Source organism: Pan paniscus, chromosome 5 (genome assembly GCF_029289425.2).
Source record: "Pan paniscus chromosome 5, NHGRI_mPanPan1-v2.0_pri, whole genome shotgun sequence".
In the NCBI taxonomy this organism is placed as follows: Eukaryota; Metazoa; Chordata; class Mammalia; order Primates; family Hominidae; genus Pan; species Pan paniscus.
The window spans coordinates 35,591,601-35,605,645 of NC_073254.2; the positions used below are offsets into that span (position 1 = coordinate 35,591,601).

A 14,045-nucleotide genomic window follows, 5' to 3' on the forward strand; every position below is an offset into this window, starting at 1 on the left:
CGGGAACTACAGGTAATTCAACCTCTGCCTCCCGGGTTCAAGTGATTCTCCTGCCTCAGCCTCCTGAGTAGCTGGGATTATAACCATGTGCCACCATGCCCGGCTAATTTTGTATTTTTAGTAGAGATGGGGTTTCTCCATGTTGGTCAGGCTGGTCTGGAACTCCCAACATCAGGTGATCCGCCCGCCTTGGCCTCCCAAAGTGCTGAGATTACAGGCGTGAGCCACCGCTCCCTGCCTAATTTCTGAATTCTCTAAGATTATTTTTTTAAGAAGAAAGAACCCCTAAAAATTTAATATGCACTGTGACCCTTAAAAGAAACAGCAGGAAGTAAAAGCTGATTAATTTAATGCATATTAAATAAATATAACAAATAATATATGTTTAATGTATTTTCCTTAGTGGGAGAATACAGGCTGGAACTGGATGGTGGAGAAAGACTCAAGGATAAAATTGAGAGGAAAAAACAAAGGATAGGAATGGAGAACAAAAGATGGGGAAGGGGCCAGACGCGGTGGCTCATGCCGGTAATCCCAGCACTTTGGGAGGCTGAGGTGGGCGGATCACCTGAGGTCAGCAGTTGGAGACGAGCCTGGCCATGTGGTGAAAGCCCGTCTTTACTAAAAATACAAAACTTCGCTGGGCATGGCATGGTGGTGTGCGCCTGTAATCCCAGCTACTCAGGAGGCTGAGGTAGGAGAATCACTTGAACCTCGGAGGCGGAGGTTACAGTGAGCCGAGATCGTGCCATTGCACTCCAGCCTGGGTGACAGAGTGAAACAGTCTCAGGAAAAAAAAAAAGAAAGAAAAGATGGAGAGTGGAGAGCGCACACCGGGTAGCGGGAGGTAGAGTTAGCAGATTTTCCAAGGATTTTTAAATGATGTGTACTTGATGTAGGTTTCCCTGCCATCCAGTGCTCTTTAACTATAGATCCCCATAATCATTATTTACCGTTTTTGTATGTTTGTGGTTATTTTTAGAGACTACTCATGAATAATTGAAACAACTTATCTTGAAAATTTTCCTCAAAGATAAAGCAGGAACTACTAGAGAAATGCTACTTCTTGACCAGATAAAATCAGTCTTCACCCATATTTTAATTCATTACAGTGAAGCTCATACATAGTTATAGTGAGCCATAATCTTTTGAAATTGAATTTTGGCAAAGTTTGATTTTTCAAAGAGGATTTTCTTTGTGGTGAGACTATTTTATTGAGGATATTATCCTTCTTTTATTATCAAACTTTTAGGTCTTCTACTTCCGTCTCCTGTCATCTCAGATTGCTATGGAGCAGAGATGGGAATCTAGCTGTTGGGGTTGCTGTTTATTCAGGGAAAAATGGCTTGTGTTTCATCTACAGGCTGGTCTGTAATTGCTTGGGTAAGATGATAATGGAATCTCATAACTAAACCTAAGGCTTTTTTCCTGTACAGTGCATTTCATTCTTCCTAGTATTTGCTTTTCCTTTTACCAAAATTAATGCATCAAAAGGATGGTGGACGATCTGATGAACATAATGTTTATTTAAAAAGTTGGGTAGACTGAACAATTTTTGGGAAAACGAAAACAAGTCAGGTAGATGAGCAATTTTAGAAAAAAGTAAAATCTTCCCTTGGATGTGTAAAAAAACCCTAATTTCTGTCTCCTGCTTTCCTACCCCACCACTTTCTTTTTTTGCATGTATTTATTTTTACAGGCCTGGAAGTTTTTAATGGGCATTCACTTCTCTTATCTTAGTTCTTCCTGCTTTTATCTCTTTTTCATTTTCTTTTTTTTTTTTTTTTTTTTTTTTTTGAGACGGAGTCTCGCTCTGTCACCCAAGCTGGAGTGCAGTGGCACGATCTCGGCTCACTGTAAGCTCCGCCTCCCAGGTTCACACCATTCTCCTGCCTCAGCCTCCCGAGTAGCTGGGACTACAGGCACCCGCCACCACGCCCGGCTAATTTTTTGTATTTTTAGTAGAGACGGGGTTTCACCGTGTTAGCCAGGATGGTCTCGATTTCCTGACCTCGTGATCTGCCTGCCACGGCCTCCCAAAGTGCTGGGATTACAGGCATGAGCCACTGTGCCCGCCCCCTCTTTTTCATTTTCATGTGTTTATTTTCCTGACATATACTTACCAAATTCCAAGTTATAGTGCAGACTGGGACTGTCTTACTGAACCTGACATTGTGTCCATTTTAAGCCAGCCCAGCAGGCCCTTCATTTTGGTCTAAGGCTGTGTTCATGAAGACTGTCCCATTGTATCCCCACCACCAATAGGGATGGATGCAAAGGGTCCAGGACGTTAGTCAGTGTCCCCTTGCCAGCTCTTAGCTAATAGCCAGTTTAATGGTGAATCCATATCTATCGTGAGCTGGAAGAGCTGAAGGGCACACGGTAAGGGCCAAATAAATGTTTGGATGAATTGAGAACTGAACGTGCAAAGAAATAAAGCTCATAACTGAAGTCCTTAAGAAATGAAGCTTTTTAGGCAAGCACTTCTGTCCATAAGTCTAGTCAATTAAGTGTGCAGATATAAGCATGTGTCCCAATGTGTGTCCATGAGTGACTACTGAAGCCCTCAGGTGCTCTGGTGACTTCATATGCAAGCGTGGCCTGGCAGGAACTGCCTGTGCTATGACTAATCAGGAGACTTTCCAGGGAAAAGGATGTCAGGCATGGGGATTCCACATTTAGCGTCACTTTTAGTATGTAATGACTTCCATATCCTATTTGAAGGATCCATTCTCATTAGGATTCATGCTTGAAATACACCCTTACAAAAGCTGAACTTTCTCACGTTGACTAAGAACAAGATCATCTTTGACAGATTTTTGAATTGAATTGGCAAAGCAAAATTCTCCTCAAGTCCAAGGGTTTCATTTTGCTCATGCTCTTTCGTTCCATTGTGTTTTAAACCAGGTTGCTATTATATAGAGTATTTTAGCAGCCTTGATCTTGGAAACATCAAGACCATTGTTCCTATTGTTGCTGATTTAGTGTTACAGCTGCTTCCTCTTTATGTGATTTAATTTGAGGTTTCAGCCTACCAGGGGGCTATTGGTCCCCACCTATGCAGCTTGAAGAGCTGGCTGCTGTTTCTCTATGGATGTTATTTCCATTCCTATTCATAGCGATTTTTCCCCTTCTATATTCATCTAGCAACAGCAAGGCACTGTTCCAGGAACCCGCACTCTCTACATAAGGCATAACATGGAACCATTTGGATGGAAAAATTATAAATTAAAATTATTCTGTTCATTTTAAAATATTCATATTGTGTTGCTCAAATGCCAGTAACTGGAAAATCATGGATAATGTCCTGTTTTTATAACCTCTTTCAGAATGTTTTAAAATCTGTTTATGTTGTTACTTAGCCATCTCTTTTCCTGGAGTGGATTTTGTGATAAGATTTTGTTAAAAAAAAAGATTGTATGAGTCCAGCGCCTAATGGCAGATATAATATTAAAGATGATGCCACTAATTTCAGTCCACTTTTTAAATAGAAAAAGATTTATTCCATGTACAGAGAATATTTATAAAATTGTACGCCTCTAAAAATAGCCTATGGACATGCCAGACTATTTCTTTGGAGGATAAAGCTTTTTATTAAATGATTAAGATTAAGCAAAGGTTTATTATTTCTGGAAGTAGGTATTTAATTTAAACTATGAAAACCCATATATCCATAATACTACTAATTTTCAGATGCTAAAAATATCTTCAGCTTTTAAAATGTATTGAGCTTTTTATTTTTTAAAAAGCTTTTTAAGTGCTCTTTTTTCTATGTATTCTGTTCTCAATGCTAAGTTATTGATTCTTTAATTTGGGAAAACTAAAATCTTATTTCTATCCTTGTATTTTCCATGTTGTGTGGGTGTGGGTGAGGATGTGTATGTCTCAGAAAGATAGACAGGCAGGAAAAAGTGAAAATGTTTTCATATGGTTTAGTTTTTTGCTGAAGTAATTCTATTTCTTATGCTAAAGGAAAGAATAGTGATTGGAAATCTTTTTGCTGTGTTTTTTTCTACCTCATGGAACATATTAAGAGGAGCGAAGATCTTTATTTTATGCTTTTTTATTCTGTGAGTTTTAAGTCCACGTTCACATAAAAGCCATGTGTTTTATTTGTTGTCTCTCTTGGCTAGGAATATTTAAATGTATTTTTGAAACTCTTCTGTTCTGTCAACTAAAGGTAATTTAAAATTATAATTTTAAGACACTTTCTAGAAACTTATACTTTGGTTCAGGCTAAAGTCTTCAGTTTGTGTGCCTGTGTGTGTGTGTTGAGGTTCTTCAGAAGCAACAAACCACTTGAGCGTGAGCAAATTTCACAGGCTCCCTTCATTGTTTGTTTTAGCCTCGTTAATCATTTGGCCTTTTAAAATAGGCTGATCATTTCATTGAATATGGATTGAGAAAAGTTCTGTGTACCATGAAAGGCCTGAATGGCTCTTGCTGACTCTGTTTTATTCATTTTAAATAACATGAGGGGGATCCCAAAGTATTTCCTCTGGACTTTTGAAGCAGTATCATTGCAGGGTATGATATTTGAAGTCAGGATTCTTTATAACAATAATAACGACAAGAATATATATACATTTTCCTAAAGTCTGATTTGTGGAAAATAGAAAGCAAACTGTCAGTAAACAGGTTTTCCAACACAAACACTCAGTTTAGGCAGCAACCAACTTTTTTGAATGCAGCAACAAAATGAATACTATTTTTAATTGAATAATGAAGACAGACTAGAATAGTTGCTATGAGAAAAATGGATACCTTATAATTAATAATATGTGAGCTAAACCTTAACTACACTTGACATTTTTCCTTAGGTTGGTGCCATACTGATTAATGAGTTAACTGCTGATGGTGCCTATTCTGTGGAGTGACTGTTTCAGTTCCAGGGCTTAGAGTATTCAATAAAATACGTATTCTCTGAGGTGGGACTGAGGCTTTAGTCTTGATCAAAGTGCTTTGGGGGAAGCACAGTTGAACTGATTGGCTGTGAATGTTAATCACTTCATAGGACACACTGATAATTTACAGCATTGTTGTAACTCTCTGGTGTTCGTAAAATGAACTTAATAACCCACTGGCACCATGGGATAAGCTGCTTTTTCTCTGCAATTGAATACCCAGACTGCCTGAATAATAGTGTTGAGAAATACTGCATTAAAAACAGTGAGCAGCTGTATGATGAAGGAAACAGCTCTGCCACAGATTTGTTAATTATCTCCTTTGATTCACAGAGGGTGTTTGTGAGATATGGTTGACCAGTGAAGACACGGGGGCTTATGGCAGAGATATTGGCACCAATCTCCCCACACTCCTGTGGAAACTGGTTGAAGTGATTCCTGAGGGAGCAATGCTGAGGCTTGGCATGACAAATCCGCCCTATATTTTAGAGCATCTGGAGGTAAGGAAAAGCACCCTATTTGCATGCTAACATAGACACTAACCAATCCAGACAGTGTGGCAGCCTCAGTATCATCGCATCAGCTTCATTTAAAACTCCTTCACATTTTTTTTTTTTGTAGTCCCGCATTTCCAAGAATGAATCAAGACTTTCAAATCCCCTTCTTTGGCAGGCAACACTTTTTTACTTCCTCATCATTAATTAACAGTGCCCAAATTTTTCAATACTTGCCACCTTGCCACAGTTCTTTGTTTCTTGTTTGTAGTCCTTCAGTCTTCCAGCACATAAATTTGCCTCAGTTCCTCCATTTTGACTGCTCGTCTGATTCAGAACTGCTAATGTGTTGCATTAATTTCGCAACCCACAGTCAGTATTGTGTTATCCAAACTACTGTTACCCATATCAGAAAAGGGACTGTGCTTGAAGCTCGAGGATGAATTTTCAATTTCATCCCTTCATCTGGAGATACATAGGGGTGAAGTTGAATCAGAGGGACACAGAGCAAGGTACTCTTCCACTTGATTTGCACATGTGTTACTGTGGCACCTGTATTCCCACTGTAAGGCCCATCCCTGAATACATGACATTTTCTTTCAGAGAATTTCCTTCCTTGTTTTTCACTTATCAACATAATGGTGATCACTGTGAACAAAGGTGATTCTGAGATCCCTGATTTTGTTTTTATACTTTTCCACAGATCGGGATGCTTACCCTTAAGTAGCTGTGTCAAACTAGGCAAATGGGCATATGTCCAGGTAACTGTGGTACCTGAAGGCAAATGACACAGTAAATATGAGCAAAGAATATGGACAGGAGAGCAACCATATAAATGAAGAAGTACTTGCTAGGATCCATGACTACTATTTGAGAAATAAAATAATTACTTTAGACCCATAGTTATGGAAATAAAATCTGATTAGTGCAATTGCAAAGTCATGTGTAAAGAATAAAATGAATAACTTTTATTTTTTTCACGTGTGTTCTTTGCAGTATGTTTGTGCAGAAAAATAACATCCCCAAAAGCTAAAAGCAACCACTGTTGCTGAAATTTAATGCAAATGCTAATGAATAGCTAAACATTTAAAAGATTATTTCGCTGATTTGATTTTAAGACTATACTTGTTGAGGTTTTTGTTGAATGGCTTCCTTAATATCAACAACCTATTTCAGAAATTCTGAAAACAGAGTTAATAATTTGACTGCTAATTATAAATACATAATGAGGGAGTTTAGCAATTTTAATTTTATTATTTACATTTTTCTAGCTAGCTCTTTCTAGTAAGGGTATATGATTTATATGTTAAGTTTAGTACTTTAGACAGTGTGGGATGATTATGATTTGCTATTTAAAAATAAGTTGCAGGCATGTCAACTTTTACTTAACACTTTGACTCAACACTTGATAAAGCAAAGTGATTCTCTGTAAAAAAAAAAAAAAAAAAAAATCAAATATGCTAAGAGCTGTGACAGTCTTGCTGTGTTTGCAGTAAATGTGAGGCATACATTGTGAAGACCAGGAGATATACTAGACATGTGGAGGGTAGGAAGGGAAACAGGCCCCATCAATATAAGGTTTATGATAACAGCCACTTTTTTTGGATTGGAAAAGATCTGATCAGGGATCCAGGGACCCACAAGAGATAGAGTCAGGTAAGTTCAAAAAGGAAGAAGCACAAGGAAGAAAAATCTTGTGTTGGCTCTGAGGTAACTAACCAAATACTCCTTGGAATAAATTCAACATTTTAATTGATTGCAAGATTGCAGCAGCTAATACTGTGTGTATAGCAAATCCTAGTGCTCAGCACCTGAAGTAGTGCCAGACTCGGGGAGCGTCTAAAAATCAACAAAAGATCTGAAATATAACTTTATACTTTGCCTGGAAAACACCAGATGTTTAGTTCCTAGATCGTAGTTGGAGTGATAACAAGTTTTGATGGTCATGACATTATATTTTTTTAAATCCTTTGAAGTATGTATCATGTTGGCCTTTCCTCCTACATTGTCATCTTGAGGCAACAATCTTGTTATATCTGTCTGTGGATCTATCCCACCCAGTAGTGGCTCAATAAATGAGTGAATATGAGAATGAATACAGGAAGAGCTGCCCAGGCTCAGTGGCTCACACCTGTAATCCCAGCACTTTGGGAGGCTGAGGCAGGTGGATCACTTGAGGTCAGGAGTTTGAGACCAGCCTGGCCCACATGGTGAAACCTCGTCTCTAGTAAAAACACAGAAATTAGCTGGGCGGGGTGATAGGTGCCTGTAATCCCAGCTACTCAGGAGGCTGAGGCAGGAGAATCGCTTGAGCCCAGGAGGCAGAGGTTACAGTGAGCCAAGATTGTGCCACTGCACTCCAGCCTGGGTGACAAAGCAAGATTATCTCAAAAAAAAAAAAAAAAAGGAAGAGCCTTCTTCATAAAATAAATTATAGAGCCCACACTGTAGTCTTGAACTTTGAAATCCTAACCCCTGGCCAGAAGAGGCAGCAAAAGATGATGAAGTAAATGAGCTTCAAGGGTGAGAATTGTTCCCCACAGAAAGCCACCCACTACTCTGCACTTTATGTGCAGGAGGTAATCCAGGCTGTGATACCACACCCAGGGAGAAAGCCATCCAAAAGAAACAGAGCAAAAGGAAACAAAGATATGCAAGAATTAAAGGTCTACACCATCTCAAAGTAAGAGGTTTTAAACTCTTCCTTTGTTTCCTGGACCAGACCTTCACACCTTGCTGTTTCTTCTCATCCTCCTCTGCATGGCAGAGCCCAGAACACTCAGGATTCCACAAACACATCGTTATGTAACAGAAAAGGTGACTGAGCCCCAGAAGGCCTACATGGCTTCCCAGTGTCAAAAAGGGCAGTAGGGAAGGGAGCCCAAATCTGGTGCTCCTCAGTCCTGTGCACAGCAATACCTTGTACATTTACATTTTCCTCTCACTAGGCTTAGACCACTCTACAGAAATTACTTGACTTATCTCAAGGGTGAACGGAGTTCACCAATAAGAAAAAACAGAAGATGAAAACAGAAAAAAAAAAAACAACAAATGAAGGTGGTGATTTTTTAAACTATAGGGATTGAAGGAATCCACTCTTGAAATAACTACCCTGATGCTTTAAAACCTTCAGGGTAAGGATTTCTTGAGAATTTTGTTGGGAAGACTCAGCCTTCTTGTGTTTTTAGAAGATGCTTCACACAACAGACTTTAATTAGAGAGTACTTGGCTGGTTTGTTTTCCTTCCTCTTCATTCTGTTCACTTCTTATTCACCTGACTCTCAGATTTTTTAAAAACACCTTTTACCAACTTAAAAGAAAAAAAACCGAACAGTTTAAAGGGAAAGTTATATAAAGGAAAGCACCAAAGTTTTTATCATTATTTAAAAGTATGCTGGGGAAAGATACATCTATTGAGAATACATTTTATTCAATCTCCATAGGAATAGAGGATGCACATTACACTTAACGCAGGATCACTTTTAAGGTTTCTTCAAGAGTCTAGCATTGTGTGTGGCACTTTATATAGCAAATACTGAATACATGTGTACTGAATAAAAGGAAGGGAAGGAGAACTCTTTATCACTCATAGGCAGACAAGTAGTGAAGTGTGTGTTTGGGACATCTGCAAACCTTATTTTTAGTATCACTGCCCTTAAAAAACAATATAGGATTCATTTGAATTATGATATAGCTGACAAAAGATATCTCAAACATATATATTGTGAAAAAAACACTCTGGAATTGAAGAAATATACCTATGAGCTTATACAATGCTGTAGTAAACTTGCATATGATAATAGAATCAATAGATAAAACAATAAACATGCTTTATGTCACCTTAAAGTCCCTGTTGCCTAAAGGATAAGAATAAGCCCTTGAGGACATTCAGGGTACTTATTTTTTTCTATTACATTCTTATTCATTTGTCCCTTGAGTAGTGCCCTAATGATATCTCCTATATATCTTTTTTTTTTTTTACCATTTCATACTCCTGAAATGTTTACATTACCTTTTTCTCATGATATCCTTACCATATGATGACAGTTGGTAGTAATGTGTTAATCAGACATACTAATATTTGCTACTACATGTGTTGGCTAATATATCGCCCCTGTGGTGGCAAATAAGATGTATTTTCCCTGTGTTTGCTTTCCTATTGATATTGCTAATGTAATAACCTTTGCATATTCCTTTAATGAACTCTGACCTTGCAGAAAGTGAAGCGGTTTATGAATTTGATTACTCTTAAAACTACATTGCTTAGTTTTGTCCTCCTGGTGGTAGGTAGCCTACAGCTAAAGTATTAATTCAGACTGAAAATAATACATGTGAACCCAACAAGGTTCACATGAGACCAGTGATAGTGGTATAATGGCTGCTGCTAATGAGGCACCTGAAATCACTGCTAACTGATAAAATCAGTACAATTTATCAAGTGCTTATTGTTTGCAAGAAACTGAGTGCTTTACATGTGTGATCTCTTTTTCTTCTTACAACAGGCTAGCTATATAGATATTATTATCCTCAATTTTCTTTTGCCCACTTTTTTGAGATGGGGTTTTGCTTTGTTGCCCAGGCTGGAGTGCTGTGGCTATTTATAGGTGTGATCATAGCGCTCTACAGCCTTGAACTCCTGGGCTCAAATGATCCTCCTGCCTTAGCTGGGACTACAAACATACACCACTGTGCCTGGCTGTTATTTTTGTTTTGTTAATTGAGAAGCCATGGGTTCAAAAGGTTAGATAACTGGCTAAACCGCATAGCCAGTTAGCCGCTGAACTGGTTTCTAATCTATTCTAATTCGCAAATGCTTTCTACTCTACTGCATCTTCAAGGAAGCCTTCCCAAACTCTTCCCACATACGTTCTGTGCTTCATAGTACCCCTCTTCAACAGGTCTCTGTCTCTTTGGGCACTCATGATGACGCATCATGATTACTTATTTATGTAGAAATCCAACATGACTGTTATCGTAAGGGAGATGTTGTCTTATCCATCTTTGTATGTCAGTGCCTGTGATAACACACACTTCATACCCTTAATAAATGTTTACTGAATGATGTGATAGCTCAAAGTTTAGTTTATTAACTGTTCCTTGACTTCATGCCTCATGTATTGAAGTACCTTCATATCTGCTGAGCATCCAGTTTTGGAAGAGTTTGGGAACAGTTGTCATATATGTTTCTCATGAGTCACATGTCTGTGAAGATGTACTGGATGGTTAGGGATTCATCAAAGGGATGCGTTATGTTTATTTGCCCAGCTAAAATACTATAGCGATAGATAGTATCTTTAGGGTTGTCTAGAACAAATGAGCTTATTGTATGATTATCGAATTTGTAGATGATCTAGGCTCTTAACTTCTTTCTTCTCTTCCTGCTTCTTAACTTACACTGCTTTTTAAAATCTCCACTAGAGAGGATACATTAAAATCAGACAGTTTGTCTTGGTTTTAGTTTCGTGAATTGGCTGATAGGGAAAAGATGTTAAAGCTCTTGGGCAGTAAGGAAAAGAGTAAGTATCTGGATTTTACGTATTTAAGACACATGCATGCATATGTTCATTGCAGCACTATGCACAATCGCAAAGACATGGAGTCAACTTAAATGCCCATCCACAGTAGACTGGATAAAGACAGTGTGGTATGTGTACACCATGGAATACTGTGCAGCCATAAAAAAGAACAAGATCATGTCCTTTGCAGGAACATAGATGGAACTAGAGGCCATTATCCTTAGCAAACTAACGCAGGAACAGAAAAGCAAATACCACATGTTCGCACTTATAAGTGGGAGCTAAATAATGAGAACATGTGGACAGATAGAGGGGAACAACAGATACTGGGGCCTGCTTGAGGGAGATCGGGGGGAGGTGGGAGAGGTTCAGAAAAAGAAAATATCGGCTGGGCGCAGTGGCTCACGCCTGTAATCCCAGCACTTCGGGAGGCCGAGGCGGGTGGATCACGAGGTCAGGAGATCGAGACCATCCTGGCTAACACAGTGAAACCCCATCTCTACTAAAAATACAAAAAATTAGCCGGGCGTGGTGGCGGGTGCCTGTAGTCCCAGCTACTCTGGAGGCTGAGGCAGGAGAATGGCGTGAACCCGGGAGGTGGAGCTTGCAGTGAGCTGAGATCGCGCCACCGCACTCCAGCCTGGGCAAAAGAGCAAGACTCCGTCTCAAAAAAAAAAAAGAAAAGAAAAACAACAAAAAAACATGAAGTACTACGCTTAGTACCTGGATGACTAAATAATCTGTACACCAAACCCCCAAGTCATAAGTTTACCTATATAACAAGCCTGCACATGTACCCCTGAGCCTAAAATAAAAGTTAAAATGTTTATTTTAAAAAGTTATCCTGGTCCTCCCTCTGTCATGAATAGTTCAAAGTAACTTATCTCCCTTTAAGAGACTTGCGTGTCTCAAAATTGTATGAGAATTTTAGTGCAGTACTTACAACCTGCGCCAGAGAGGGCAAACTGGTTAATCTAGATTGCAAGTGCTTATTAAGGACTATTCATATATTCAAATTATAATAAAACAAGTTGTATATTTTTAAACATATTACTTTGTAAAATATTGCCAAACAACATTGACACTAACATTCACATTGATATTATGCTACATTTTATTTAGCTTGAATTAAAATATATAGTATTGCTCAAGATTTATAGTTAGTATACTTATGGTACATGTCATCATAAGGTTAATTACAAATAGTGATATTTTAAATATCTCTTCTGTTTTTGGTTTGGAAATCTTTTAATCACCGTAACAAATCAGCTTCCTGCTACCCTAGATTTTTATATGTTTACTTCTACTTCAATGACCTTATATTCTAAGCTAATTCTATATTTAGTGAAATAAATTCATCTGCTGAAAGACAGTAGATACCTGTCAAGGACTTTTGTTGCATGGTAATTTATGAACATTAATAATATGTTTGCCTTTGCCGAGTTTTAAAAAATGCCTCATAGTTTCAAAATAATAGCAAACTCAATACATGCTGTGCTTATGTTTCATCAAAGCAATACAGATTTTCCAAACTGAACTCAGCAGTTCAAGCTGTGTCTTTAAACATTTCTTTTCCTTAGGATTTATACTTTCTGGAATAATAGAATGATATGTAAATATATTCTCTACTGTTGTATACAAAATATTTTTCCCCTTTTGATGAATAAAAAGACATGCTAGATTACTTATTTTCAGCAAGGAAATGGAAAGGAAAAATCTTTTATTTCAACCATCCACCTGTAGCTTTTGAGACATGTCAGTATGTGGTTTGATCTAACTGTTGGCACTGTTTTTTGCCATTTATTATCATCAGTGCTCTATTTGATTCTTACCCTGGCACTTGCGAATAAATTTTAAGAGGTCAGTGAAACACCTAAAACTAGAAACAGAAGTTTGTGTCTTTCCGAATATTAAAGAGAGAAAACTTTTATCAAATATTAAAAGGGCTCATATACATTTTAAGTTTATCAGGCTTCATTGGGAACCTAATTCTGAGAGCTGGGAACAGCCTCTCTGGAAGGGAAGATGTGGATGAAAGGAATGTCCTTTCTTGCCTGCCAAGGATCTAATACTGATAAAAGATGAAATTGAAATGCTACTTCCCCATAGCAAAATTATAGGCTCTACCTAACATTCTAACTCTTCAACTTCTCTGCTAGTTCTGGGTTTGAGCAGCAGGAAGCTTTAGTCAGGCCCTTCCACTAAAAAAAAAAAAAAAAAAAGGCCTGCATCTCTGCCCATACCTCGGTCTCGGCCTCTTTGTTCTGTGATACTACTTGCTTGTGCCCTTGTCCAGGCCTCAGCCCCTAATTCCAACCCTGCCCAAGAAGCCAAAGCCTTTCTTGATCTCAGCTACTCCTCAGAAAAATTTACCGAGCTTGTTGCTTCCTACTACTGAGTCTTTGTTTGTAATGTTAAGTCTGGGTGAGTAAGCCTCATGATTACATGTAGACTGAAGGACCCCAAAATAAATGAACTTATAAATAGACTTTATTTCAGAACAGATTGCACTTTGTTGCTGCTGAATGTTATTTTATCCTTATTGTGCCAGGTATATTTTCTGGGTAAATGTTTCTCATGTTGAAAATACTGGGTACCTCTGTCTTCCTGAGGAACACAAGAACATGCCTGGATCATACTTAAAAATTCTCTTTATATGGCCATCAATAATTTATACAGAGACCTATCTTATGTGCTTCACTGTTATTCTCAGTTCCAGTGTCTATATTATGAGAAAGCAGGCATGAGAGAATAAATCTAGTGTGAGAATATAAACAGCCAAATCATTCATGTTTGTCCTGAAATGCTTTAATCCACATTGTGGTATAAACTTCTGAACTTCCCAAACTTAGATAAATTTACAAGAATAAAACAACCCCATTAAAAACTGGGCAAAAAACATGAACAGAAACTTTTCAGAAGATGACGTACATGTGGCCAACCATCATATGAAAAAAAAACTCAACATCACCGATCATTAGAGAAATACAAATCAAAACCACAATGAAATACCATCTCACACCAGTCAGAAGGGCTATTATTAAAAAGTCAAAAAATAACAGATGGTGGTGAGGGTATGGAGAAAAAGGAATGCTTATACACTGTGGATGGAAGTGTAAATTAGTTCAACC

General features: G+C 38.1%; 1 protein-coding gene across 3 annotated transcripts in view; it reads left to right on the forward strand.

Annotated features, from left to right (window-relative positions):
• Positions 1 to 14,045, forward strand: part of CDKAL1 (CDK5 regulatory subunit associated protein 1 like 1) — a 704,387-nt gene that overhangs the window by 422,511 nt on the left and 267,831 nt on the right. For all 3 annotated transcript variants that reach the window (XM_003823187.6, XM_034961532.3, XM_034961530.3), the window contains exon 10: positions 5,238 to 5,404. In XM_003823187.6, the coding sequence (XP_003823235.1) occupies positions 5,238 to 5,404 (167 nt within the window). The remainder of the gene's footprint in view (positions 1 to 5,237; positions 5,405 to 14,045) is intronic.